The sequence below is a fragment of the Myotis nattereri genome (genome assembly GCF_964212035.1).
Source record: "Myotis nattereri genome assembly, chromosome: 15".
NCBI lineage: Eukaryota > Metazoa > Chordata > Mammalia > Chiroptera > Vespertilionidae > Myotis > Myotis nattereri.
This window is the reverse complement of record NC_138090.1, coordinates 7,158,481-7,184,284: the sequence shown is the minus strand read 5'-3', so window position 1 is coordinate 7,184,284 and position 25,804 is coordinate 7,158,481. Positions and strand designations below refer to the sequence as shown.

General features: G+C 62.5%; 2 protein-coding genes across 7 annotated transcripts in view; one reads left to right on the top strand and one right to left on the bottom strand.

The window, feature by feature from the left end:
* Nucleotides 1-25,799, top strand: part of KIFC3 (kinesin family member C3) — a 35,307-nt gene extending 9,508 nt beyond the window's left edge. The window contains exons 4-21 of one of the 6 annotated variants that reach the window (XM_081108570.1): nucleotides 2,880-3,018; nucleotides 6,144-6,346; nucleotides 14,349-14,414; nucleotides 14,924-15,067; nucleotides 15,198-15,437; nucleotides 16,159-16,332; nucleotides 16,884-17,031; nucleotides 17,111-17,241; nucleotides 18,300-18,411; nucleotides 19,399-19,580; nucleotides 20,453-20,557; nucleotides 21,694-21,824; nucleotides 22,499-22,622; nucleotides 22,796-22,925; nucleotides 23,013-23,242; nucleotides 23,520-23,654; nucleotides 24,054-24,162; nucleotides 25,148-25,799. In XM_081108570.1, the coding sequence (XP_080964696.1) occupies nucleotides 2,880-3,018; nucleotides 6,144-6,346; nucleotides 14,349-14,414; nucleotides 14,924-15,067; nucleotides 15,198-15,437; nucleotides 16,159-16,332; nucleotides 16,884-17,031; nucleotides 17,111-17,241; nucleotides 18,300-18,411; nucleotides 19,399-19,580; nucleotides 20,453-20,557; nucleotides 21,694-21,824; nucleotides 22,499-22,622; nucleotides 22,796-22,925; nucleotides 23,013-23,242; nucleotides 23,520-23,654; nucleotides 24,054-24,162; nucleotides 25,148-25,173 (2,529 nt within the window). In that variant the 3' untranslated portion in view covers nucleotides 25,174-25,799. Of the gene's footprint in view, nucleotides 1-2,879; nucleotides 3,019-6,143; nucleotides 6,347-14,348; nucleotides 14,415-14,923; nucleotides 15,068-15,197; nucleotides 15,438-16,158; nucleotides 16,333-16,883; nucleotides 17,032-17,110; nucleotides 17,242-18,299; nucleotides 18,412-19,398; nucleotides 19,581-20,452; nucleotides 20,558-21,693; nucleotides 21,825-22,498; nucleotides 22,623-22,795; nucleotides 22,926-23,012; nucleotides 23,243-23,519; nucleotides 23,655-24,053; nucleotides 24,163-24,940; nucleotides 24,967-25,147 lie in introns of those variants that run through there. The other 5 variants (XM_081108569.1, XM_081108567.1, XM_081108566.1 and 2 more) reach the window with 5 other exon arrangements.
* NLRC5 (NLR family CARD domain containing 5) overlaps nucleotides 1-25,804 on the bottom strand; it is a 940,085-nt gene that overhangs the window by 427,713 nt on the left and 486,568 nt on the right. The gene's annotated exons all lie outside the window — the stretch shown is intronic.

Genomic DNA, 25,804 nt, shown 5'->3' with positions numbered 1-25,804 from the left:
ATGTATTCCTAGAAATGGGATCACTGGGTCAAATGGGAGTTCCTACTTAATTTTTTGAGGAAACTCCACACTGTTTTCCCATAATGGCTGCACCAGCCTGCATTCCCACCAGCCGTGGACTAGGGTTCCCTTTTCTCCACATCCTGGCCAGCACTTGTCATTTGTTGATTTCCTGGTGGTAGCCAATTCTGGCAGGTGTGAGGTGACACCTCATTGTCGTTTTAATTTGCATCTCTCTGCTGATCAGTGACTTTGAGGAGCTCCAAGACTCGATCTGAATGATCTGAACACGGGCCCAGAGCTTGCTGTCACTTCAGAGGTTTTCCGTGGCCCTTATTGTGTGGTTCATCTGAAAACACAACCAGATGGTCCTGTTATCAGTCGGTTCTGTGAGAAAAGCGGGCCGGGCCGGGGCGAGAACAGTTAAAGACACCAGAGAAGCCATTTTTTTCTCTCTGAGTCGAGCCACTGGTAGTTAAGTCGGGAGGTGGTTAGAACAGGCTGCCTGGGGCTGGGCGGTGGCCCTGCTCTTGAATTTTGATTATGGGGTGTCGGGTTGTGCTTGCAGCCCATCCGCTGGACTCAGCAGATCCGCTGAGGATCTCTGTGGAGCTCCAGCCAGCAGCCGGTGCCCGTGACCCCGCCGTCTGGGTCCCGCCAAGCTCTGTTGTGGTTGCGGGTGCTTCTCCGGGTCCGGGAGGTGGGGCCGAAGGAGGGACCCAGGCGCAGGGAGGCGACAGCAGGCGGAGTGACCCTCCCGGCCAGCCTCCCACGCAGCTGGAACCTGAGCGCGTCCCTCTGGAGCACCCTCGAAATTCCCAACCCCCTGGGGGCCGGCTGCCCTTCCTGTGGTCTGGCCGACGGGCCAGAAATAGTGCAACCTTTGCTCTGGTCGGCAAATGGAAACTTCCAGCTGCCGGCCGCTGCCGCCGTCGCTGACGAGCCTGCTCGTGATGGTGTGGCAGTGGGTCCGAGGGCGGGGACGAAATAAAGCCGGCAGCTTTTCCTAAGCATGAGGGCTGGGCCGTCCACCCTCCCTCCTCCAGTGGAACGTGGTGGGGTGGTGGGGTCGGGAGGGAGGGAGCGGATGGTGAGCTAACGAGCCTGATGCCGTCGCTTTCGCCTCTGGTCGGTTCTCTCTCCGGGCTTTTTGGGGATAAAAGTAAAAGATACAGAAATACCGTATCTGTCCCTGGCAGGGAGCTCTCACTCTGTGTCAGACCCTTGGAGTATCTGCCTAAGGCAGTGATGGCGAACCTATGACACGCGTGTCAGAGGTGACACGCGGACTCATTTTTTGGGTTGATTTTTCTTTGTTAAATGGCATTTAAATATATAAAATAAATATCAAAAATATAAGTCTTTGTTTTACTATGGTTGCAAATATCAAAACATTTCTATATGTGACACGGCACCAGAGTTAAGTTAGGGTTTTTCAAAATGCTGACACGCCGAGCTCAGAAGGTTCGCCGTCACTGGCTAAGGCATCGCCGTCACTTTTTATACCAGCTCCTCGAGGCGGGCGGGGGTGATCTTTTCGGTTTCAAGAGTGGGGAGAAGGACGCTTCGGGGGAGGAAGGAACTTGCCCAGAGCCACACAGCTCACAAGACACAGGTAGCCAGCCGGGCCCTTCCGACTGGAGACTCGAGGCCGGAGCGGTTTAAAACCATAGCATGGGTCTCTTTGGAATACGGTGGGCACAGAGACACACACAACGTGTCTCAAACCGTTCTTCCCAGATAACAGCCCTGGTTGATGTTAAAAAACAAAATCCGGTGGCCCGAGCCGGTTTGGCTCAGTGGATAGAGCGCCGGCCCGAGGACGGAGGGGTCTCGGGTTTGATTCCCAGTCAAGGGCACGTGCCTCAGTTGCAGGCTCGATCCCCGGCCCCAGTCAGGGTGCATGTAGGAGGCAACCAATCGATGTGTCTCTCTCACATCCCTCCCTCTAAAAATCCATGGAAAAACACCCTCGGGCGAGGATTCACACACACACACACACACACACACACACACACACACACACACTGTAGATGTTTGTAAGGTTAAAACCCCAAATGTCCACAGGTTCCAAGTGAAATGGGAAGCCTCCCTTTCCTCCTTCCCATATTCTGTTTCTTTTTATTCTCACAAAAGCTTGAATGATGCATGTTTTTCCTCTCACCCGACCTCCCAGAGAGAACCTCTCTCTGTATATTTCCCAGAGGTTTTTTTTCGAGGCGTGTTTTATTTCCATGGTCCTCAAATGGGATGGCACGTTACGAGAGGTTCTTACCTCGGGCGGCGTTCTCGGTGAGCTGCAATGATTGATTTCCTGGGCGGGGGGGAGGGGGGACTTCTTACCGCTCCCCTTCTCCCACCCGCCCACTGGGCAGCTCTACCCAGCCTTTATGCTTTTGATGAGAAGATGGGGTCCCGTGGTCCCTAGATGGCCATGGGGGGTGGGCCAGGCCCTTCCCCTGCTTGCTGGGACCCGCGTGCCCCCTCCTTGGGCGCCGTTGGCTGGTGCCATCTGGAGGTGGGGCAGTTGGCATCCTGGGGGAGTTGCCTGAGATTGCCATGTGCCTGAGTCGAGGGGGCTGCTGCATTGGTGATTCATGCCCCGTAGGGCCGAGAGGACGTTGCCTGAGGTTTTCTGAGCGCCCAGTGGAGAGGGCCGGCTGCCGGTGGGGGCCGGGGGACACACCGCCCCTGTGTTGTCGCAGGATCTGGGCACCTTTCCTTCCAGACTCCAGGCCTGTTTGTCCCCATCGACCCGCACGGCAAGGGGTGGACCTATGGGCCCAGGTCCTCACCAGCTTCAAGGGTGCCGCGCTCTCAGGGTCAAGGGCGCCCCCCGCAGCCCCCTTCACGTGAGGATTCTGGTTGTGTCTTGGCAGCAGGCCCAGCAGGACAAGGGGTGCAAGAACAAGAGTCAGGGGACGAAAGAAGAGAAGCTGCTGAAGAGGCAGGCGCCGGCCCCCGGGCGGGACCGGGAGGCGCAGGACGCTGGTGGCACCATGAATGTAGAGAAAGCAGGTAACGGAGGTCTGCGCTGACCTGGAGCGGCCCTGGCGAGAGCTGGCCGGAGGGGAGGCCCTCGCTTGTGGCGTCGGAACTGTCCCCACACACTGTCCTCCTCGCCAGAGGTGGCCCGTCCAAATCCCGGAACTCAAACCCCAGCCTGCCCAGCCTCCTCCGGGCCCGCCTCCCAGCGCCCAGGTGATAAGAGGCTTTGGCGAGAGCGTGGGCTGGGGTAGAATTTCCCCGCTTTATTCTCTCCCCAGCGCCTGTCGAAAGCAGGGCGGCCGGATCAGCTCAAAGATGCCCCCCCACCGCCTGCAGAGAGGCCTGGCCGCCTTCCCTTGCATCTGTGGGTCCACCGGGACCCAGAGACCCTGGGACAGGGCCCCACTCTGCTGCTTGCGGCTGGGACACAGGAGCTGGTGGCTCCTCTCTCCTCTGGCGGGGCTGACTCCTGGGAGACTCCAGGGGCCCCTTCGTGCGAGTCCCCCGAGGAAGGCCTGGCCCGGTGACCGCTGGGCAGGAGCACCCTCAGGCGCCCACGGTGGAGGCCACGAGCCATGGAGAGAAAGGGCCGGTCTTTCGCTCGCTTTCCTCGCCTGCCACCAGGGCTGATTTGCGTCTGGACTTGCCTCGCGGTGGAAGCACCTAATCCGTCGTCTGAGTCCGTGCCAGGGCCGCGCTCGCCCGTCTGTCTGGGCGGGCGCTCTGGCTTTCGGCGGCAGGTGTGGGGCCTGGCCGAGGTCTGGGCAGCCGGCCTTGGGGAGGGAGGCACCGTCCAGCCCATCAGTGGGCTGAGAAGGGAGAGGCCAGTTCTAGGCACGAGGGAGGCCTGACTTCTGTCAACAGGGCCAGGGTGGGGCCTGCGTGTCCCTGAGCCCGAGTGCCTGAGGGGCAGCGCCCAGGCCCGGCCGGTCCTGAACACGGACACGCCAAGCGGCCTGCACCTCCTCCGTGTAAGGGGTGTTCAGTAGCGTGTCCCCAGGTGTCCTCTGATCGCCCACCGTCCCTTAGCTCCTTCAAGGGCCTTTCCCCCCCAGCAAGCACTCCCCAGGCCCCTCCCAGCTCCCCGGGCACACGGCACAGGGTGCACCCCAGCAGGCGTGGGCTCTGGGGGTCTCCCAGAACCTTCTGGGAAACGAGCAGCGTCCTGGACAAGGAGGCTCTTCCATGTGCTGTGGGCACCACCCACTCACACCGGGCCTCCCTCCTGGTGTCCAGGCCCATTGTCCCCATTTTATTTTTTGATATTTTTATTGATTTCAGAGAGGAAAGGAGAGAGAGATTGAAGCATCAATGATGAGAGAGAATCATTGATGGGCTGCCTCCTGCACACCCCACACTGGGGATCAAGCCCACAACCCAGGCATGTGCCCTGACCGGGAATCGAACCGTGACCTCCTGGTTCATAGGTCAATGCCCAACCACTGAGCCACCCCAACTGGGCTTTGTTTCCATTTTACAAACGAAGACCCTGAGGGGCCTCTCCCACCGGAGCCCAGCACCCCTCCTACCCTATAGCAGCCTGCAAAGGGCCGAGGGCCATGCCGGGCCCATGCTGCCCGTGGCCGCCCGTGTGCAGCCTGCAAGCGTCCCTCTGACCTCACTCTCTCCAAAACAGAGAGCAGAAGCTGGGCCGACAGCCTGCGACATGCAGGCGGTGTCACGTGCAGGCCATATGGCCGGGCCACTAGCCAGCCAGGGTCCCTCCTGCTCCAGCTCTTGAGTCGAAGTCGTCCCAAGGGGCTGTGAGGGAGGGAAAAGCCAGCCCCCGCGCACTTTGCCTCATGAGAGTGGGAGCAGGGACTTCTCACTCTCTACTCACCCCCTCCCCCACCCCCCAGAAGGCGGGGAGTGCGCTGAGCCCATCTGCCCAGCCAGGACCTGCTCCCTCCACACTCCCCACTCCAGCCCAGGCTTGTCCGAAGTCGGGGATCACACTTGCTGCCTCTGTGGGTCAGAGCTGCCAGCCGGCCAGGCCGGGCTGTGCGACTCCAGGAGCAGGTGGCTGCATTCACAGCCTCTGGGACCCCCAGTCCCCCCAACAGGGCTGCGGCTCCGGGGGCCTCCTGTGGGGGAGCCCAGAAGCCCTGGGCTCTGAGGTCAAGCGGAGGCTCCCGGCCAGTGGGTGCTGCTCCTCTACTTTCCTCCCGGCCACTTCGTTCTCGGACTCCTCCTTCTGGCTCTGGGGGCTTTGGCCAGGGCCCGGATTGGGCTGCTGGAGAGAAGAGGCAAGTCCCCCGTCCTCGCCCCTCTCCTCCGCCCTCTCCCTTCTCCCGAGCTCCATGCCAGCTCCCGGCCTGCAGAGCTCACAGCTGTTCGCGGTGCCCTCGAAGCAAGCTCTGGCAAGCCTGGTCACAGGCTCCTTTCCGTGTCTTTGCCCTTACACCCATCTGTCTGTCTCTCTCCTGCTCCTGGAGGCAGGACAGTGGGAGGCTGTGGCAGGAGGAGGACTCAGGAGTCAGCCCACCCCGTACTAACAAGTGCTCCCGCCCCTGCGGTCCCTGCAGTCAATCCCGCCCAGGGCAGGTGTCTGCCCCCGAGCGGCCCGTCTGTGTTCCTGTCCACGTGCCGTGTCTGTCTGTCTCTGCGTCCCGGTCTGTCTGTTCCTGGCACCCGCACACCTTTCCCTGTCCTCCCTCTCTGTGTGCTGGTGACTACTCCCTGCGGAGGGAGCCCCCACTCAATTTCACTCTGGAGCGGGTTTGGGGTTTAAAAGGAAAGCATGCTCCCCTCAGAAGAGTGCTTTACGGGGAGGCAACCCGACTCCTTCCCAGCTGCTACCAGAGAACTTGCAGCTCTTTCTCAGCCGCCGTGACTGGCCGGCGGGCCATGGAGAAGGTGTCACCCATCAGACCTAGAACCCATGCTTTGAAGGGAGTATTCAGTGAAAGTTGCTTTCCTGAGTCCCGATGCAGGCAGGTCCGTCCCCTGGAAGCTGCCGGCTGAAGTCCCCCAGCTGCCCACGCTGCTGCCCAGGCCTCTCCCTGCCCCAGCCCCTCCCCTAGCATTCCCCCCTGTCCCCGATGGTGCGATGGTGCGATGGTGCGATGGTGCGGTCGGCCCTGCCAGGACGGCCCCTCTCCTCGGCCAGGGTGCGCCTCTGCTGCCCTGCTGATCGGCCACTACTTTGCTCATAGGTGGGCGTCTCTTTGGCAGCGGGAGGTGCTCGAGCCTGTCGGGGCCGCCAGGTGCGGCCCCCACGGTGCATAGGATGGTGGAGGCCATGGCCCGGCTGCAGGAGGACAAAGCCCAGCTGCAGGAGGAGCTGGCAGCCCTGCGGGAGAGGCTGGCCCCCCGAGACAGTGACCAGCAAGCCACCTCCACCCAGCTGCAGAACCAGGTACCTGGGGAGGAGGGGATGGGCAGAGGCCGCTGCCCACCGCGGAGCAGGTCGGAGGACATCACCCCAGGCACCCAGAACCCTCCAGGCCGCCGGCCTGGTGGACACCTGGGGGCTCCTCTCCTGGCTCAGGAGTGCACGAGCGGGCGAGGTGGCGAGAGTCAGAGGCCTGGCCGTCCTCGTGCCCATTCCTCACGGTCCCCGGGGCCCGGACCTGCCTCCCCAGAGTGACGGGCAGCACGTGCAGACGTGAGAGCTGCAGGGAGGCTTCCACCCCGAGCCCACCCCATCTGCTCGGCAGCCCGAGTGGACACAAGTCATTGCAGAGGTCACGCCCCCCCTCCCCGGAAACCCAGCAGGAAAGGGGAGGCCGGTGTGAGTGCACGTGGAGGAGGGAGCTCTCAAACCGCTGGAGGCCAGGGGGAGCCACAGGTTTAGGCTGCGAGCATCGTTTTCTTCGTTCGAAGGCCAGGGGGACGCTCGGGGACTCTCAGCTCGCGAGCTGCACGCCCGGTGGCGCTGATCACCAGCCCCCCTCTGCGTGCCTGGCTGCTTTCTTGTCTTTTTCCCCATGCATGGGCGCCCAGGCCCCTCTCCTTGGGCCCCGCTCCCCACTCCCACTGTCCTGTCTGTGTCTCGTGCCTGTGTCTGACCCTCCCCACTTGCCCACGGTCCCCTCTGTCTGCCCCTCCCCGGCATCGGATCTGGGCCTGGTCTGTGGAAAGCCCTGCCTTTGGGTGAAGCGAGTTCTTTCTCTGTGGTCCCCCAGCACGTGGCCCTTCTCTTGACGGAGCATCATGGATGCCGTGGCTTGCCCTCAGTTCCCGGGGCGGTGGATTCTTTTCATGCCCGCTTTAAAGGTGGCATTTCCCCCAGCCTTCAGATGTGTCCTGCTCTCAAGAACTACCTGTCCCAACCACTCTCAGCCCCTTGCTGGGTTGGGCGGCCCTCCTTGGGGCGTCCCTGGTGCCCGGGTCCCCCTCTTACATGCGGTCATGACCCCATTGTTTGCTGCCTCTGGGCCCGTCTGCCCCGCAAAGAGGGGTTCCCCAAGGCAGGCTGTGCCGTGGCAGTTTTGTACGCTGCTGCCTCCTGCGGTGCCCACCTGCCTTCCTGCCAGATGTTTGCTGGGTGCCCAGTATGTACAGGCACCGAGCTGAGTCCTGGGGATGCCCAGGGAGACAGACACGTCCTGGCCTGCGGGGGCTACAGGCGCACGGAGGACGGACGTTGGTTACACGCACCCATGTCAAGTGGGAAGAGTAACAAGGGCTCCAAGGGTGGGCACACGTGGGGCATAAGGGCTTGGTCTGGGAGGTCACGACTGCTGGGGAGGTCGGGGATGGCTTCCTTGAGAAAGTGACGCTCAGCTGAGGCGGGGCCCAGAGCAGAGGAAATGTGTTCTGAGCCGAGTGAGGTCAGTCAGTGCAAAGGGACTGTGGTATCCACTGGGGGATGGTTCCAGACCTCCCCTCCCCCCATCCCTCAGGGATGCCCAAATCCTCAGATGCTCAAGTCCCTGATATAAAATGGCTTAGTATTTGCACATAACCGACATACTTCCTCTCATATACTTGAAATCATCTCTAGATTAATTATAATACCTAATACAAATGCTGTGTAAATAGTTGTTATATTGTTTAGGGATAGACTTTCTGGAGTTTTTTTTCCAATTAAAAATATTTTTTAAAATGTATATATTTTTTTATATCAGAGAGAGGAAGGGAGAGGGGGAGAGAGAGAGAGAAACATCAATGATGAGAGAGAATCATGGATCGGCTGCCTCCTGCACACCCCCTACTAGGGATCGAGCCCGCAGCCCAGGCATGTGCCGTGACCCAAATCGAATAGTGACCTCCTGGTTCCTAGGTCGATGCTCAGCCACCGAGCAGCACCGGCCGGGCTTTTCCCAGTATTTTTGATCTGAGGTTGGTTGATGTGAGGATGGGGAACCGGAGGGTCCGGAGGGCTGACAGGATGAAGGCGGAACCGAGGCCCGAGTAGCTGGCATGGGGCACGGGCACTGCTCTCGGGGCTGTGCGGCTGGTGCAGGACCCCATAGCACGCACATCTGGCCCACTGCCCCCGAGGGCTGTCAGCAGCCCTTCCCTGATCTTCCCCAGTGTAGACGGCCCAGGCTCTTCACTTCTCAAACACGTGTTCTGTTTCTAAAGAGCTTTACTGAGACAGAATCACCATGAAATCGGCCCCTTTTTAGGTGGACAGCTAATGGTCTGCAGTATGTGAAGGTGGTGAGGCAACCACCACCACCCTCTAATTGCCGAACATCTGCATCACCCCGAAAAGGCCTATTAAGTCACTCCCCCTCCCCCCAGCTCCTGGCAGCCGCCCATCTGCTTTCTGTTTTATGGATTTGCCTGTTTGGGGAACATTTCATGTAAATGAAATCATCATAATAGTGGCCTTTTGTGACTTTCAGCAAATTTTTTTTTCCCCAAACATTTTTTTCCCCCTTAATTAGCAAAATCTACTTACGTCTTAGAGGGGAGTTAAAGGGAAGCATCACAGCTTTTTCTGTGTCTCCCAGCCCCAGCCCTGCACGCACTCTGGGCCTCACCCCTGACTCCCCACCACCCTCCCGACCAGCCTCCCCACCCCCACTCCTCTGGGCCCTTTGGAGAAATCGGAATTCTGATTGGTGCCTGGTCTTTGCTCACTTTGGTTTATCCTCAGGCATTCTTTCTTTTTTTAAAAAAAAATATGTTTTTATTGATTTCAGAGAGGAAGGGAGAGGGAGAGAGAGATAGAAACATCAGTGGTGAGAGAGAATCACGGATCGGCTGCCTCCTGCACGCCCCACACTGGGGATCGGGCCTGCGATCCAGGCTTATGCCCTGACCGGGAATCAAACAGTGACCTCGTGGTTCATAGGTTGACATTCAGCCACTGAGCCACACCAGCCGGGCTGTCCTCAGACATCCTGTCAGCTGTTTTCTGCTCATTTCTCAGTGGCTACCCCTCAAGCTCCAGTCTCTGAGCCTCTTTCAGGGTCCTGCCCTGTGGAGCTGGGGCCAGCCCTGTGGGCCCGGAGCTGGGTTCGAGTCCTGATGGTGGCCCTCCTCATGAGCTAACCACCACCTTGCACCTCGGTTTCCCCTTCTGTACAGCGGACATGATACCAGGACCCGATGACACGGTCCAGGGCTATGGGTGCTCCACCCCCTTAACGGAAGAGTTTGGGTTTGGAGTCCGGGGGCAGGATCCTGGTCCTGGCTCTGCCACGCGCTGGCTGTGCAGCCACAGGAGGTCACTTCCTGTCTGAGCCTGCATTTCCAGGGTCGACACAGGCTGAGAAGGGTGGCTGCGCGGCGATTGAGCAGATCAGTTGTGAATCTGGACAGGAAAATGGACGGTAAACGGTAAAGCGCGGTGCCCTGTGAGGGTCCCTCCTGCGCGCGCTGGTCTCCCGTCAGCCTCCCTGTGGTTTGACACACGGTGACCTTCCTGATCTTCTACATGCTGGCCCTCTAAGGAAAGCCCGCCATGGGGTCCTCTCCACCTCGTCCCCTTGGCGCCTGGCTCCCAGCCTCGCCGTCTGAGCGTGGCTGCTTTCCCCGCGTGGCTCTTCCTGAGAGGCAGGCAGTGTTAAGGGTGGTTGAGGGAGGGCGTGGCCCTGGCCGGTGTGGTTCAGTGGTTAGAGCACCGGCCCTCACACCGAAGGGTCTCGGGTTCAATTCCCGGTCAAAGGCGTGTACCTGGGTTGCAGACTTGTTCCCCAGCCCCAGTTGGGGCTTGTGCAGGAGGCAACCCATCAGTGTATCTCTCTCACATCGATGTTTCTCTCTCTCTTCCTCCTTTCCACTTTCTCTTTAAAAAAAAAAAAAATCAATGAAGAAATACCCTCAGGTGAGGATTAACAAAACAAAAAAATCAACTGAGGGCTCTGGGGGGGGGGGGGGTCAACCTGGGGTGTGGGGGGCTGAGTTACAATCCTAGGTTTGCCACTTAGTGGTCAGGTGACCTTGAGCAAGTCGCTTAACCAAGGCTTAATCTCTTGGAACCTCAGTTTTTCTTCCCGTGAAATGGGCATAATAACAGTATCTACCTCAGGATTGGGGGGTTCAAAGTGTTGCTGTTATGAAGAAACCCGCCGCGCTGGTGAAGCCGGCTCAGTAAACGGGGCTGCCGTCATCACTGGGTGCCTGGGCTCGTGAGGGCTGCAGGGGACGGTTCAGGCCTCCCCCTGGTGAGTGTCAGATGGAGACTTGTGGGAGCCCTCGGGCCGAAGGTCCCCTTCTCAGTCCTTGAGCACCTGGCTGACCCAGGCCACAGAGGCCACGGGTCTTGGTCTGGCCACCGAGGGGGGCTGTGGCTACAGAGGACGACCCTCCCTGAACGTCGGCAACGACAGCCCCAGGTGATGTCCTGGTGGCTTCCAGTTCCCCCTCCTCTTGGGCCGTCCCTGGAGCCGGGGCCCAGCAAACAGGAGGAAACCCAGGGGCGTGGCGAAGCTGAGACTGTCCAAGGTTGTCCGGAGGGGAGGGTGGTGTCTGTACTGGCACCTGGCCCCTCGGACCTGGGGGGGTCCACGCTTCCCACGGCCCCTCCGTGGCAGAAGGACTTGGATGCAGAAATGTGGCAGTGGAGGCAGAGCCGGATGGACAGGCCAGGCCTGGTCAGAGGTCACGGAGCCAGGAGTCAGGTCTCCTGGGAGAGGGAGCATGTTGGGGACAGTGTGGGGTTCTCTCTGGGGCTGCCCCTCTGGCCTCTGGCCTGGTTCCCTGAGGCCCAATGGCTCCCCAGGCCCTCTGGCCTCCCCAGCTTAGTAACGCCTCTCCTGGCCCCTGGAGAGCCTTCCTTCCTTTAGGAGGCAGCTGAGGCCGGGCTGCATGGCAGGAGGTGAGCAGCAGGCTGTCAGCGGTGTGGATGGGGGGCAGCTGAGAAAACAGACCTACACAGGGCAGCCCTGCCCTCTGGGCGGCCCCTTCCGCCAGGAGATGTAATTGTCAGGCCCCAGCTCCCTGCAACCCCAAGGCTCCTCGGCACCAGGCCCGTGACTCAGTTTCTCTGGCTGACACCTGTGTGGTCCATGCCCAGCCTGGTCCCTGCCTCCACCCTGGGGCGGACACCGAGCTGGCCTGGAGCCCCACAGCCGCCTGTCGGGCGCCCGCCTCGTCCTGCGGCTCTGCACTTGGGGTGTGCTGCCTGCCGGTGCGGGTGCTCGGAGTGGCTATGGGGACCTCTCTGTGCCGGGCACCTGCTGGGCCTGGGGCTGGTGATGAGCAATAGAGAAGGCCCCTCCCTCTTTGTAGGGATGCAGAGCCATGGTGGGTGCACAAAGGGGGTGCCTCAGGGTCCCCTTCCTGGGGAGTCCCTCCTCTCTGGTGAGGTTCACCCTCAGCCCCCCACTCTCTGCCCTCACTGCTCTGAGCCTGCTGGCGTCTCCCATCTGAGGCCCTCTGGCTGCCTCTGTCTCTCTTTTTGCTCATTGTTTTCCTGAGTCGGGGACTCCTGGCACCTCCCCCACCCCCCCAGCCTTCCCGAAGCAGACCCCTCTGGGCAGCTTCTCATTTTCCAGGCCCCACAGGTGCTTGCCTGCTGGGTGCTGTCACCCACACCATGGAGGGTGTGCGCCTGACCAGCCCCCCCCCCCCCCATGTGGAGCTGTGTCCCCTGCTGCCCTAGATAACCAGGAGGTGACCGAGTGTCTGGCACTCTGACCAGAGGAGTCACTTACAGCCCCTCCCTCAACCCCCCACCCAGCTCTCGGGCCCCTTTGTAGGCACCTCCGTTTGGGGCACCCCTCAGAGTTCTAGGCAGAGCCCAGAGCACCCCGGGTTCCGATTGTGATGCAAGAAGGAGACTGGAGCCTGGCTGCCGGCAGGTGGCGGGGGGGCGTCCTGATCTCCCCGCCCCCATAAATGCTGGAAAACCCCACTTCCCTCTGAGTGCCAGGCAGCGCGCTGAGGACAAGCGAGGTCAGAGCACACCCAGCCCGCACCAAGGACGCAGCCTGTCTGGGCCGCCCGTTCACAAATGGACCGTGCTGGGGTGATTGCTGGTGGGGGGACCTTGGGGAGGGGGACCCCTACCTTTCGAAAGGAAATAGACCCGCCTGCTTTAGGGTGAAGGAGGTGCAAGAGGAATACACATTCTTTGAGACTTAAAAATAACTGAAAAGCATAAAGAATCGGTCATATGATGCCGTAGTCCAGGGACCTCTGCTTTGTGGTACTTCCCGCACAGTTTCGTTTTGGGTTTTTCTTTGACTCTGTGGAGACACGTTTCCCTGTGTCGTTTAAAGCTCCCGGGAAACACAGCTGATGCCTGCACGCCAGGCTGTGTGCCCTCAGGCTGGCCCTTCCCCCAGGCTGGTGTTCAGGTGAATCCCAATGTTGGGACTAAGGAGTGAAACGCTGCCTAGAGCAGGGATGGTGAACCTTTTGAGCTCGGCGTGTCAGCTATTTTGAAAAACCCTAACTTAACTCTGGTGCCGTGTCACATAGAGACATTTTTTGATATTTGCAACCATAGTAAAACAAAGACTTCTATTTTTGATATTTATTTGATATATTTAAATGCCATTTAACAAAGAACAACCAACCAAAAAAATGAGTTCGCGTGTCACCTCTGACACGCGTGTCATAGGTTCGCCATCACTGGCCTAGTGCAAACTGTTCCTTATTCCCCTGTGGGGCCACGGCTCTGAGCACCCCCCCACCAGGCTCTTACCAGAAGGGGTACCGGATGGTGCAGAGAGTGGCATGGGCTTTGCCACCTGCGTGGCCCATGGCCCAGCACATGCAGGGTGGGGGAAGGGGCTGTAGGAATGGAGCCTCCGGGACCACCTGGTCCTGTCCTGTGTTCTCCTGGCTGTGCCCTTCGCGCCCCCCACCCTCCGCTTGTCCACCAGGAGGACTTGGGAAGCCAGGTTGGGCCTCCCAGCCCCTCTCGGGGTCTGTGTTTTGGAATCCTTGTCCCCGATCATGAGCAACAGCGCTGGTGTCAGGGCCTTTGCCTCCAAGACCAGTGCACCCCGGGAACCCCAATGTCTGGCCTCTTTGGAACGGTCAGAAGGTTGGCGACACGGAGCCCGTGTCCTCCTGGCCCCGTCCGCAGGGGGCATGGTGGCTGCCTCCTGCAGGTGATCTTGGGGGTGCAGTCCACACTGCCCCTCACCTGCCTTACCTGGTGGCCCTGGAGGCAGGGGCTTTGGCACCTGTTGTTTAGAAATGGGGCACAGTGTTCCGTGGCCGGATGTGAAAGCCCCACCTCTAACCCTCCTCAGGGTGAGTCCAGGGCGTGGGGCGCGCATTCCAGAATGCTCTGCCAGGAAGACGGCAAACGTGCTCGCGTCAAAGTCCTTGTGTGCATTTTGGGTTCTTTTCCAAGGAGAGGGTCTGCGGGCGGCTGGAGGTCGGCTCCAGGGAGGGTCGCCATCCTGGGATCTGCCCGCTGGGGGCTGGTTTCCCGCCCAGGGCTCCCGCCGAGCCAGGTCACCCTTGCCTGTAAGGCAGGCTGGGAGCTGGGGACACAGGCCCCAGATGTGCCCTGCTCACTGGCAGACCCGCCTCCGCAGGCAGCCTCACCAGGAACCACTCAACATGGAGAGTCCTAGGGGCTGGCAAGGATGGCCTGGCTTCCTAGTGCCTGCCGTTTGCACAATCTGGGGAGCCTTTTAGGAGCAAAGAATATAAAGTTACAGACACAGAAGTAGGCACAGGCCTTCGCGGGGGCCTGTGCAAGGCACGCATCCTGAAGGGCAGCCCCCTGAGCCTCCCGGTGAGCTGCCCCTGGCGTGAGCCCGGAGGGTGCAGGGGTCGCAACACCCGCTGCATCTGCCCGCAGACTTGCCTGGGAGCTCAGGCCGCGGGGTCCTGGGTGGGAGAGGGTGCCGAAGGCTGGCAGGCCCCGGCCAGGTGTCTCTCACCTGGAGTCCCAGGTGTGGCCTGATGCTCGGACACAGGGAGGGCTGGGCCGAGGCCTGGGCGTGGGCTGGAGGCGAGCAGGGCTCATTGTGACCCTGGCTTTGTGCTGGCAGGTGGAGAGCCTGAAGGAGAAGCTCATCAGCCAGGCCCAGGAAGTGAGCCGCCTCCGATCAGAGCTGGTGAGGCCACCATCGCCTCCCGCAGGGGCAGCGGGCGGGCGGGGCGGATGCGCAGTCTGGCCTCCAGGCAGGGGTGAGGGGTGTGAGCCCAGCAGCCCAAGGGGGCCAGCGTCCTGCCTGGGAAATGCTCCTGGATACTTACCGCCTTCACTAGGCCCTCCGAGGTCACGTGACGCCCCTGGGGCGGAGGTGACTTCTCCCTTGCGATGGGAAATAGGAGTGTGAACTCTGTATAAATACGACTTGTGACTTTCACACTCAGGAAAGTAGGATGCCGGGGTGGGGTGCTGCCGGCGCAGTCCCTGTCTCTCCGCCCTCTCCATCTTTCTCTCCTGTCTTCATCTTTATCTCCTGAGCCCCTTCTCTCCCTCACTCGCCTTCCTTTCCCTTTTCTCCCCTCTGTCTTTCTCTGCCCTCCCCCCTGCCCGTGCACACACTCTGCCCGCCCCCCCTTGCTTCCCCGTGACCACCCGGCCACATGCCCCCTGACATGTGGGCTGACTCCGCAGGGAGGCACGGACCTGGAGAAGCACCGGGACCTGCTGATGGTGGAGAATGAGCGACTGAGGCAGGAGATGCGGCGCTGCGAGGCCGAGCTGCAGGAGCTGCGTGCCAAGCCGGCGGCCCCCTGCGCGGGCTGCGAGCACAGCCAGGTGAGCACAGGGCCAGGGGGTCCCCGAGGGCCCCTGCCTCACAGGGTCCCAGCTCCTCACAGGGACCCTGCCGGCTGGTCCGCCTGTCTGTCTGCCTCACCCGGGTCCTGGCCCGTCCCCCCGGCTGCAGGAGAGCGCCCAGCTCCGGGCCCGGCTGGCCCAGCTGCAGCTGGAGGTGGCGGAGAACAAGAGCATGCTCTCCGAGCTGAACCTGGAGGTGCAGCAGAAGACGGACCGGCTGGCCGAGGTGGAGCTGCGGCTCAAGGACTGCCTGGCCGAGAAGGCGCAGGAGGAGGAGCGGCTCAGCCGGCGCCTGCGCGACAGCCACGAGACCATCGCCAGCCTGCGGGCCCAGTCGCCGCCCATCAAGGTGGGAGCCTGGGCGGTGCCTCGGGGCTTGGGCCCTGGTGCCCGGGGCAGGGCTGGCATGCAGGAGCAGGTGTGAGTGGTGAAGGCGGCGCTCCGGGTCTGCACTCAGGCAGTCTCTGGCCTGTCCCCACCCCTCGTGCTCTCCAGGGCCAGGCACACAGTAGGCATCCGGCAACCGATGGTGGAGGTGCCCACCGCAGGCCAGGCATGGACATAGGGCATCACCGGGTGCCCTCATCTTTGCTCTCTCTGCTCTGTGCCAAGGCTGGGGCCACAGCCGGGCTCATAGTGGCTCATTAAGAGAAGGTGCCCTAACCGGTTTGGCTCAGTGGATAGAGCGTCGGCCTGCGGACTTAAAGGTCCCAGGTTTGATTCCGGTCAAGGGCATGTACCTTGGTTGCAGGCACATCTCCAGTGGGGAGTGTGCAGAAGCAGCTGATCGATGTTTCTCTCTCATCGATGTTTCTAACTCTCTATCTCTCTCCCTTCCTCTCTGTAAAAAATCAATAAAATATATTTTTTTAAAAAAAGAGGAGAAGGTCCCAGGAGGCCCCGGCAGCAATCCGGGAAGCCAGGACCTCGCAGTGTCGCTGGTTTTTTCATGGGCTCTTGGTGGGGTGTCCCTGAGGGTCCACCCCCCCAGGCCAGCTGAGTCCCAGGGCCTCGGAGTGAGGTCGAGGCGCACTCACACTCCCATGCTCCCCTCCCTCTTGCGCCCGCAGTATGTCATCAAAACGGTGGAGGTGGAGTCGTCCAAGACCAAGCAGGCCCTCAACGAGTCCCAGACCCGGAACCAGCACCTGCAGGAGCAGGTGGCCATGCAGAGACAGGTGCTGAAGGAGATGGAGCAGCAGCTGCAGAGCTCGCACCAGCTGACCGCACAGCTGCGGGCCCAGGTGCGCAGGCCGTGGGGGGGTGCGTGTGGGGGTGCGTGTGGGGGTGCGCATGGCTGTGGGGCAGGACGGGCACGCAGCAGAGGGCAGCCTCTCGTACAGGCCACAGACCCAGGCTCCGGTCCCTCCTCTTCCCGCTGACCGTGTGACCAAGGGCCAGTTTTGTCGGAGTCTGTGTTTCCTCATCTATAAGATGATGTGATCACACCTCACAGTGCGGCTCAGGGACCGACTCGCAAGAGGCTCTTCTCACAGAGGCCTCGGGCCCAGCACACCCGCTCTTGAAAGGGGCTCTAGTCAGTGTCGTAGCAAACACGCTCCCGGGGCACCTGTTATGTGCCAGGACCCAGGTTGGTGCTAGAGCAACGTAGGGAAGTAGCTGCATGGAGCTCATGGCTCCGTGGGGGAGAGAGATGGCCATCCTACCCCTCTCCTGCGTGTGCATGTGCATGCGTGTGTGAGGGGGAGGGGGGTAAGAAGAGACAGGGCTTCTTTCTGGCACCCCCCCCCCCCAGCCCAGCCCCATGTACTGAGCCTCTGGCCTTGGCCGCCAGATCGCCATGTACGAGGCGGAGCTGGAGCGGGCGCACGGGCAGATGCTGGAGGAGATGCAGTCCCTGGAGGAGGACAAGAACCGGGCCATCGAGGAGGCCTTCGCCAGGGCCCAGGTGGAGATGAAGGCCGTGCACGAGAACCTGGCAGGTGAGCCGCCACCTGGGCCCCGGCCTGCCCCGCGCTGCACCCCTCACCCCGCCCGCCTGACTCCCCTCCCGTCCCATAGGCGTCCGGACCAACCTGCTGACGCTGCAGCCAGCGCTGCGGACCCTCACCAACGACTACAACGGGCTCAAGAGGCAGGTGCGCGGCTTCCCCCTGCTGCTGCAGGAGGCCCTCAAGGGCGTCAAGGCCGAGGTGAGTGCCAGCCCTGGGGGTGGAGCTGGGAGAGGCCTTGAGCCCTTGAGCACAGGCTGCATCCACCCAAGAGCTCTTCCAAAATGCAGACCGAGCCCCAGACAACTGTCCACTCCCACCCCCCACCCCCCCACCCCCCCCACACACACACACACACTGCCACCCAGACCCTGTTTGAAAAAGTCTGCTCAGGTGCAGGCATCTGGGCATTTGTTCTATTCTGACTCTTGAACCCAAACATGTCACAGCCTCATATCTCAGACATGCTACCTACATCGTACATCTGCGAGCTTGAAGTGAAGTTGCCAGCTGCGCTTGTGCGATGTGAGAACAGCCAGTGTCTCTCACGTGCCTCCCACACGCTGAGCCTTCCATAGTCGCCGGCTCCCTGGATCTGAATGATGGCTCTGCAGGGCAGAGAGACGGATGTATTTTAGGAGTAGAAAATAGTTCTTCTTTAAAATATGATGTCAGTACAACATGGACATGGTAGGAAGAAGGGCATCAGAGAGAAGGAAAGGACTCTGCCATCCTGCTCCCTGAAGGCGGCCTCTGTGCCAGCAATTCCCGGGCGTCCTGTGCCCTCTTACCCACAGGGCAGCATAGGGGCGTGTGCCCGGCATCCTGCTGCTTTCCCCTGCGAAACGCAGCGTGGAGATCTTTGCCTACCGGCTCCTACGGATCCACACGAGTTGGATGCTGTTAGCCCCACTTTACAGATGGGAAAACGGAGACTTGAAGACGTGGAGCCTGTTGCCTCGGGTCCCAGCTACTCAGGGTGGAGCTGGGGTTTGGGTCCAGCGGAATCTGAGGTCGAGTGCGAATGCTGTGGCGTGAAGCTGAGATGCCGCTCTTTGCTTGTGCAGCCGGGCAACCTTAACTATGGGCTCAGCCTCTCGGGGGGCTCCGTTTCCTTCTTTGTAAAATGGAACTGGTAGCAGCACCCCCCCCCACTCCCCAGAGGGGACTCAGCCCAGGGCCGGGGACAGTGCTCAGCCAGCCGGGGGGCAGGCAGCCTGTGGAGCTGCCCCCCGACGGTGCTGCGTGTCCCCCACCAGATCGGCCAGGCCATCGAGGAGGTCAACAGCAACAACCAGGAGCTGCTGCGCAAGTACCGCCGGGAGCTGCAGCTGCGCAAGAAATGCCACAACGAGCTCGTGCGGCTGAAAGGTGACTGCGGGCGGGCGGGGGGCGGGTGCCGGCACAGGGGTCCTCTACCTGGCGCAGGGGTGATCCTGCCCCTCCCCACGGCCCCCAGCACCGCTCCTTGGAGCTATGCCCTGTCACGGAGGAGCTGTTGTCTTTCCATCTTTGAGGATAAAGCCACGGAGACACAGAGCAGTCAGGGCTTGGATCTGTCCAACCCCGAGGCCCTTGCCAGTGTCCACAGCAGGCCTGGGTGGCGAGGGGCTGGAACGCCACCTGTTCTGACCTAGGGCCGGGCCACGCCTGAGGTTTCACCCGTTCATGGCACAAAGGCCTAGGGAGCCTCCGCCTGTCCTGTGCCAGGAGCTGCTCCAGACGCGGAGACCTGGCTGTGGCCCACAGACGCCATCCCTGCCGCAGGGCGCTCACTTCCGCTGGGAGGGCAGACAGTGACCCTCCAGCAGCCAAAGAACCCCGACAGGAGTTCCGTTACCAGGGCTGGGGAGGAGGGGTTTCGGGGGGGGCTTCCTGGAGGAGGCAAAGCTAGACCTGAGACCTGGGCTGGGAGTTGGCGTGGACAGGTGGAGGGGGACGTGGGCCCCGGCGAGCTGTGGTGGGGAGTTTTCTCTTCATTCCAGGGGCACTGGGATCCCACCGGAGGGGTTGAAGATACACACCTCCACACACCCCGCCCCCCGAAGGCAGCCTGTCTGCCAGCAATTCCCAGGGCGTCCCCCCCTCCTATCCACACGATCCCACAACTGACCTTTCTCCCTGTCCCCAAGGGGAAGCTCCCACCCTCCACTGGTTTGCTCAGGAAGAAAATGTACCAATAAGCGAATTCATACTACAGTGTGAGTGACTGATAAGAGCTGTGTGGCCCCGGGGGCCTTGCTTAGAAGGCAGGAGGCTCCTGAGCCATTAGCCTGCTGAGGATTCCAGCGGCACCAGCACGGAAGCCGCCTGGTCTTGACCCAGCCTGTCCCCTTCTCTGCTCCCCCACCCACCCAGGCAACATCCGGGTGATTGCCCGTGTCCGGCCAGTCACCAAGGAGGATGGGGACGGGCCCGAGGCGAGCAACGCGGTGACCTTCGATCCTGACGACGACTCCGTCATCCACCTGCTGCACAAGGGGAAGCCTGTGTCCTTCGAGCTGGACAAGGTCTTCTCCCCGAGGGCCTCCCAGCAGGACGTGAGTGTGGCTCTCAGGTGGGGTGGGGAGAAGGCACAGAGCAGTGGGGAGAGGGGGACACAGAGACTCACCAGGAAAGGGACAGATGGGGGAGGGGGGACGGGGGCAGAAAGCAGGGTGAGCCTGGGGGAGACGGGGTAGAGAGGCCTGGTGTCAGGGTCCCTCTCTCCTTCCTTCTGGAGAGAAGAGGGTGGGAGGCAAAGCCTGAGGGCCTTAGAAGCCTCTGCTGGGAAGGAGAGATCCATGCACAGTCCCTCCCACCACGTGGCCCCGCCCACCCCGAAGCTCCGCCCACCCACGTGGCTCCTCACAGCCACATGACCCTGGGCAGCTCTGAGCCCGGTCCCTGCAGCCTGTGAGAGGCGTGGGGTCTCAGCATCTGCTCGTGTCTCATGCCTGCCAGGGCCAACCTGCCAGGCCTGTTGGGCCTGTGCTCTCCTCTCTCTAAGCCCGGCTCTACCTTTGCCCCCGTCCTCTGCCCACGGTCAGGCAGGCGGGCGAGGAGGCGCCAGGCATGTGACTGGCCTCTGCCTTTATTTGGCTGCGCCCTCTAGGGGTGGGGGCGGGTGTCCTGCGCTCCAGGGCGGGCGGCCCCTTGCTCAGGTGCTGGGGGCAGTAAGCCGGCCCTGCCTTCCCGTCCGTCTTTGGGCAGCGAGGTCACCATCGGTGTCCAGTGCCCCTGACTCGTTAGTCCTGGATTGCTCCACAGTGAGCCGTTGTCCACAGTCACGTGCTGTGTTGTTGCTGAAGGAGGGAGCGGGCACGGGGGGCGGCGGGGGGGGGGGGGGGGTGGCTGGACGAGGAGCTGGTGGGGACCCTGGTCACGGCAGCCCCTGCAGCCCCACACCGTCCATCCCATGTGCCCTCCCCAGGTCTTCCAGGAGGTGCAGGCCCTGATCACCTCCTGCATCGATGGGTTCAATGTCTGCATCTTCGCCTACGGCCAGACGGGTGCTGGCAAGACGTACACGATGGAGGTGGGTGCCCGCTGCCTGGGGCGGGGTTCAGACTGTGAGGACCTCCCCTGGCTGCCACGGGTGGGGGCTCAGGGTTCTGCGGGGTGTGTTGTGCCTCACTCGGTCTTCACAACCTCCCTGCCACCAGGGCCCGAAGAGGGGGCGCCTTGCCCAAGGGCACTGGGATGGTCCCCGTGGTAGGAGGGGCAGGGGTGGCGACAGCCACCTCACAGAAGGGTCCTGGCCTGAAGTCAGAGTCAGTCTTCATGGAAGGATTGGGCTCCACACGCATTTATTGGGCTCCTGCGTTACGGCTGCCCGGGCTGGGCCCTGGGGCTACCAGGATGGATGAGGGCAGGTCTCCGTCCTGGAGGGGGTCCCGGCCCCCGTGGGAGAGACTGGCCGGTGAAGACTGTCGTGGGTGGGAGCCCTGCTCTTACCTGCCTCCTCCCTGCTTGCGGCTGTCCCCTCCCCTCGGGGACCCGGCCTCTAGAGGAGGAAGAATCTTGTCTGTAGATGAAAATGGAAGGCTGGCCCCCGGGGGTCTTTGGTTTGTCAGCATTTCCCTGGCTCTTGACGGGGCGGTTTCCTGGGTAGAGACGGAGGGCACGTGTCCTGGTGTCGGGACAAGGCGAGTGAGAGGGCCCTTTGGTGGGAGGGGCCCTCAGGGGAAGCGAGAGCCCAGGTGAGATTTCCTCTCAGAAAGGCCGGAGCTCAGGGGCCCAGGGTCCCTGCCGGCTCTGCCTGGGCCTCCCCTCCACCACCTAGAGCCCGGCTCACGGCCTCCCCGATATCGGCCCCATGTGGGCAGCGGCAGGGAAATCGGGTTCCCCGTGTCCGTCCCAGGCGGCTCACCAGGGCCAGGTACACATCTGGCTCCCAGCAGCCGTGTGCTGCCCCCGCCGGCGTTTCACCTGGGCGCCCTGCTCTGTCTAGGGCAGTCCGGCAGGTGGTACCATTTTAAAGGTGGGAAACAGGCCCAAGCAGGTGAATGAAGTTGCTTGCAGTGGGGGGAGGGGGTTTGGGGACAGACCAGCCTGCAGACGGAGGCTTTCGGCAGGGAGGCTGGGGGCCACAGGCACCCTGTGAGCATCTGCATGGGCCACCCCTCATGGTGGGGAGGGGCCCAGCTCACGGGGCCTTGCTTCTGCCCCCAGGGAACCCCTGAGAACCCAGGCATCAACCAGCGGGCCCTGCAGCTGCTCTTCTCCGAGGTGCAGGAGAAGGCCTCCGACTGGGAGTTCACCATCACCGTCAGCGCGGCCGAGATCTACAACGAGGCCCTCAGGTTGGAGGCTGGGGGAGGGGGGGGTGTGGTGGTGGGGGGGAGGCCAGCAGGTGGAGGGCCCTCAGGTGGGCGGTTCTCAGGTGTGAGCCCTCAGATGGGCGGCCCTGGGGTGGCACATGCCTCCGGGAAGCTTTGTGGTCTCAGGACTGTGTCGAGCCAGGTGGGATGGGAATGGGAGTCTCCTGGAAGGAGTGGGGGGCTGTACACCAGGACTCAGCTCGGAGCGTCTGCTGGCCCCAGGCCCTTCCCCCACCAGCGGGCAGGGGAGGAGGGCAGGGAGGAGGGCTCTCTCTCTGCTCCCTAGCCCTAGGCTGCCCACCTGAGGAGTTCCTTTTCCCCTGGAAGCTCCTCCCATACCCGCAGGCTGCCCAGGTGTGATAAGTGAGAGTGGGCTGTGGGGGGCCTGTCCGCAGCGGCCAGTGCACTGTGGGGGCAGGAGCACCACCACCACAGGCCTTTTGGGGGACAGTCGGTCTCCGCCCTTCAGTGGGCTGAGTGCAGGGAGGAGGAGGAGGAGGAGGAGGAGGAGGAGGAGGAGGAGGAGGAGGGGCTTAGCCCAGTGTCCAGGAAGGGGTGTGGTTGGATGGGGGACCTTCCAGGTTTGGGGCAGGTACAGAGCCAGCAGACACAGGAGGAGAGCGTGACTGTAGTCCCCTCCACCCCCACCCCGGCAGGGACCTGTTGGGGCAGGAGCCCCAGGAGAAGCTGGAGATCCGGCTGTGCCCCGACGGCAGCGGGCAGCTGTACGTGCCAGGGCTGACGGAGTTCCGGGTGCAGAGCGTGGACGACATCAACAAGGTGTGGAGCTGGGGGGACGGGGCGGGGAGTGTGGGGAGCCCCCGCACGGAGCTTTCTGAGCCTGTTTCCGCCTCTGTGCCACGCAGAGGGTGACCCCCTCCCTGGGGCGGGTACTGGGGACGGGCGATCCCAAGGCCCCGCTCAGCCCTGTCTGGACCTCTGCCCGCCCCCAGGTGTTTGAGTTCGGCCACACCAACCGCACCACGGAGTTCACCAACCTGAACGAGCACAGCTCCCGCTCGCACGCCCTGCTCATCGTGACCGTGCGGGGCGTGGACTGCAGCACCGGCCTCCGCACCACGGGTGAGGGAGGGCCCGGGGCGGCCTGCCCAGCCCCCCCCCCATGCCCGCCTCTGGGGCGCCCTTGACCTGCCCAGCGCCCTCCCACAGGGAAGCTGAACCTGGTGGACTTGGCCGGCTCGGAGCGCGTGGGCAAGTCGGGGGCCGAGGGCAGCCGCCTGCGGGAGGCGCAGCACATCAACAAGTCGCTGTCGGCCCTGGGGGACGTCATCGCGGCGCTGCGCTCCCGCCAGGGCCACGTGCCCTTCCGCAACTCCAAGCTCACCTACCTCCTGCAGGACTCGCTTAGCGGGGACAGCAAGACCCTCATGGTGGTGCAGGTGAGGCCTCGGTTGGGGGGGGGGGCTTGGCCAGCACCAAGGCCGGGGCCCCTTCTGGGTACCCAGGCTGTGCAGGGAAGGGACCCTCAGCAGCTCCAAAGTCGGTGACATGCACCCCGACAGGGCCCCCCCCCCCCCCCCCCCCCCCCGTGTGCCTCCCAAGTTCCTTCGCTTGGGCCAGAGTCCCCTGGCCGTGAGCGCCCTCTGGTGAGCTTGCTGCCCCTCCTTCTGTGGGGGCAGCAGCCTGGGGTGGGGAGTGAGCACTCGTGTCCCCTAGGTGTCCCCCGTGGAGAAGAACACCAGCGAGACCCTCTACTCCCTCAAGTTTGCTGAGAGGGTGCGCTCTGTGGAGCTGGGCCCCGGGGCCCGCAGGGCAGAGCTGGGGTCCTGGTCCAGCCAAGAACACCTGGAGGTAGGGGGCTGGCTCAGGCCTGCTGGGGGCACTTCCCGGTCAGGGGCCGGAGGGAGGGACTGGGAGGGGTGACAGCCTGGGGCGGGGCGGGGGGCGGGGGATGCCAGAGGGGCTGGAGCCAAAACTTGAACCCAAACCCAGTAGCAAAAGTAGTGCTTGGCCTTGGAGGTGCCCGTGGGGCCGTCCGCCGGCTGGGGGTGGGCGGGGCGTGGGGTGGCGCACAGGTGCTCGGCATTGACTAGTTACCTCGTTTAACTCTCGCAATAACCAGCGTGGTGCCGTCACGGCAGCCATTTTGCAGACGCGGGAGCCTGTCAGGAGGCTGGGAGGGGAGGGGAGGGAAGCGTGGTGGACGGGTGCAGGGAGCAGGCCCCACCCACCTGCTCCCCCTGCCCACAGTGGGAGCCGGCCTGCCAGACGCCACCGGGCTCCACCCGAGCCCATTCGGCCCCCGGCTCTGGGCCCTCCAGCCGCCCAGGCTCCATCCGGAGGAGGCTGCAGCCCTCGGGTGAGCATTTGGGGGCGGGCGGGCGGGCGGGGAGCCACCCCCAGGCCAGTCACAGCCACGGCACTGCCCTTACCCGGACAGGCTTTTTAAAAACTTTTCTTTTTAAAAAAAGTTTCTAAAACTTCTCCAGAGCCTGTTTCACAGCCTTCCCTGGCCCTGGGCGTTAGCGGGGGCAGATGGTGCCGTGTCTGTTTCACAGAGGGAAGCCGAAGAGCCCCCTCCACGGGCTCCGAGTGGGCTGGTGACTCGGGCCCAGGACATGAGTGTCCCTGGCTGGGCTGGCTGGGCTCCTGCAATGCCCCCGTCAGAGCAGGTCTGCGTCACCAGCCCCGATGGGCAGGGCTCACCCCACGTCCTCGATGAGGAGCGGGCCTGGCCAGAGGACTGGGATCCAGGCCTCCCGCCCCCAACTTGCCCCACTCACAGAAAGGCCAGCCCAGTGGTTCTCAACCTTCCTAATGCCGCGACCCTTTAGTACAGTTCCTCGTGTTGTGGTGACCCCCAACCATAGAATTATTTTTGTTGCTACTTCATAACTAATTTTGCTACTGTGATGAATCGTAATGTAATTATATATGTATTTTCCGATGGTCTTAGGCGATCCCTGTGAAAGGGTCCTTTGACCCCCAAAGGGGTCGCGACCCACAGGTTGAGAACGGCTGGCCCAGCCAGTGCTTGGGGTACAAAGGCGGGGGGCAGGGAGGGGGGGGACAGCGGATCATGGGGGTCCTGGCCCGAGGCAAGCCCGCCAGTGAGACGCCTGTTGCTTTGATTTCAGCCTGAGGCTGGGGCTGCCGTCTCCAGGTGAGTGGGGGCCAGTGGCCCAGGGCTGCCCGCGCCTGACCTCGCCTTGGGTTGTCGGGCTGTGCCGGGGGCCTGCTGCTCAGGGCTGGGTCCGTCCTGCTGCCTGCTGTCTGTCTTGTGTGCTTCCGCTTGCCTCCCTCCTGCTCTCAATGGAGGCTAACGAGCCCCCTCCCCCCTGCAGGGAAGTCCAGGCCGCTGCCTGTGTGATGGACGCGTCCGCCCTGCCGTGCCAGGGTCTGGGTCCCGAGGCCTCGCGGGCCTGCTCCCGCCGCAGCGCTGGGGGCCTGGGAGGCGGAGGCCAGAGAGGCGGCCCCTCGTGTCTCCCGAGATGAGAAACATGTTCACAAGGAAACGGTGTCTCTCGGCTGTGCTCTTGGCGCAAACGACGTGGGCTGGAAGGGCAGCCCAGACCCTCCGAGTGGTCCCTCGTGGGGAGGGCGGCAGTGCCAGGAGGTGGCCCTCGCCTGGGCTGGCCCACCCCTCCCAGCCTGCAGGGCGCCCTCTGCGGTGGGTGGCTGAGCCCGGCAGGCACAGGAACCGTGGGCCGGGCTGGGTGGTGGGCACCTGGGGGCAGTCCTCCAGGGCCCGCACCGGGCATGGGTAGTGTTCGTTGTGTACATAGCGCGGCCTGCCTGCTGGCGGCCGGGTTATTTATGGCTGGCAGGAGGCCAGGGGGTGGGGCCTCTGCTGCTCCCCCATCCGCCTGGCACCAGGCTCGCTCCTTGCTCACTGGCCTCCTGGCATTTGCTCCTCTGAAAGCCTATTTAAGAACTTTTGGAAGCTTAGCCATTTTTAATATTAAAATAAAAGCCTTTTTACACACGTGTGGTCTGAAGAA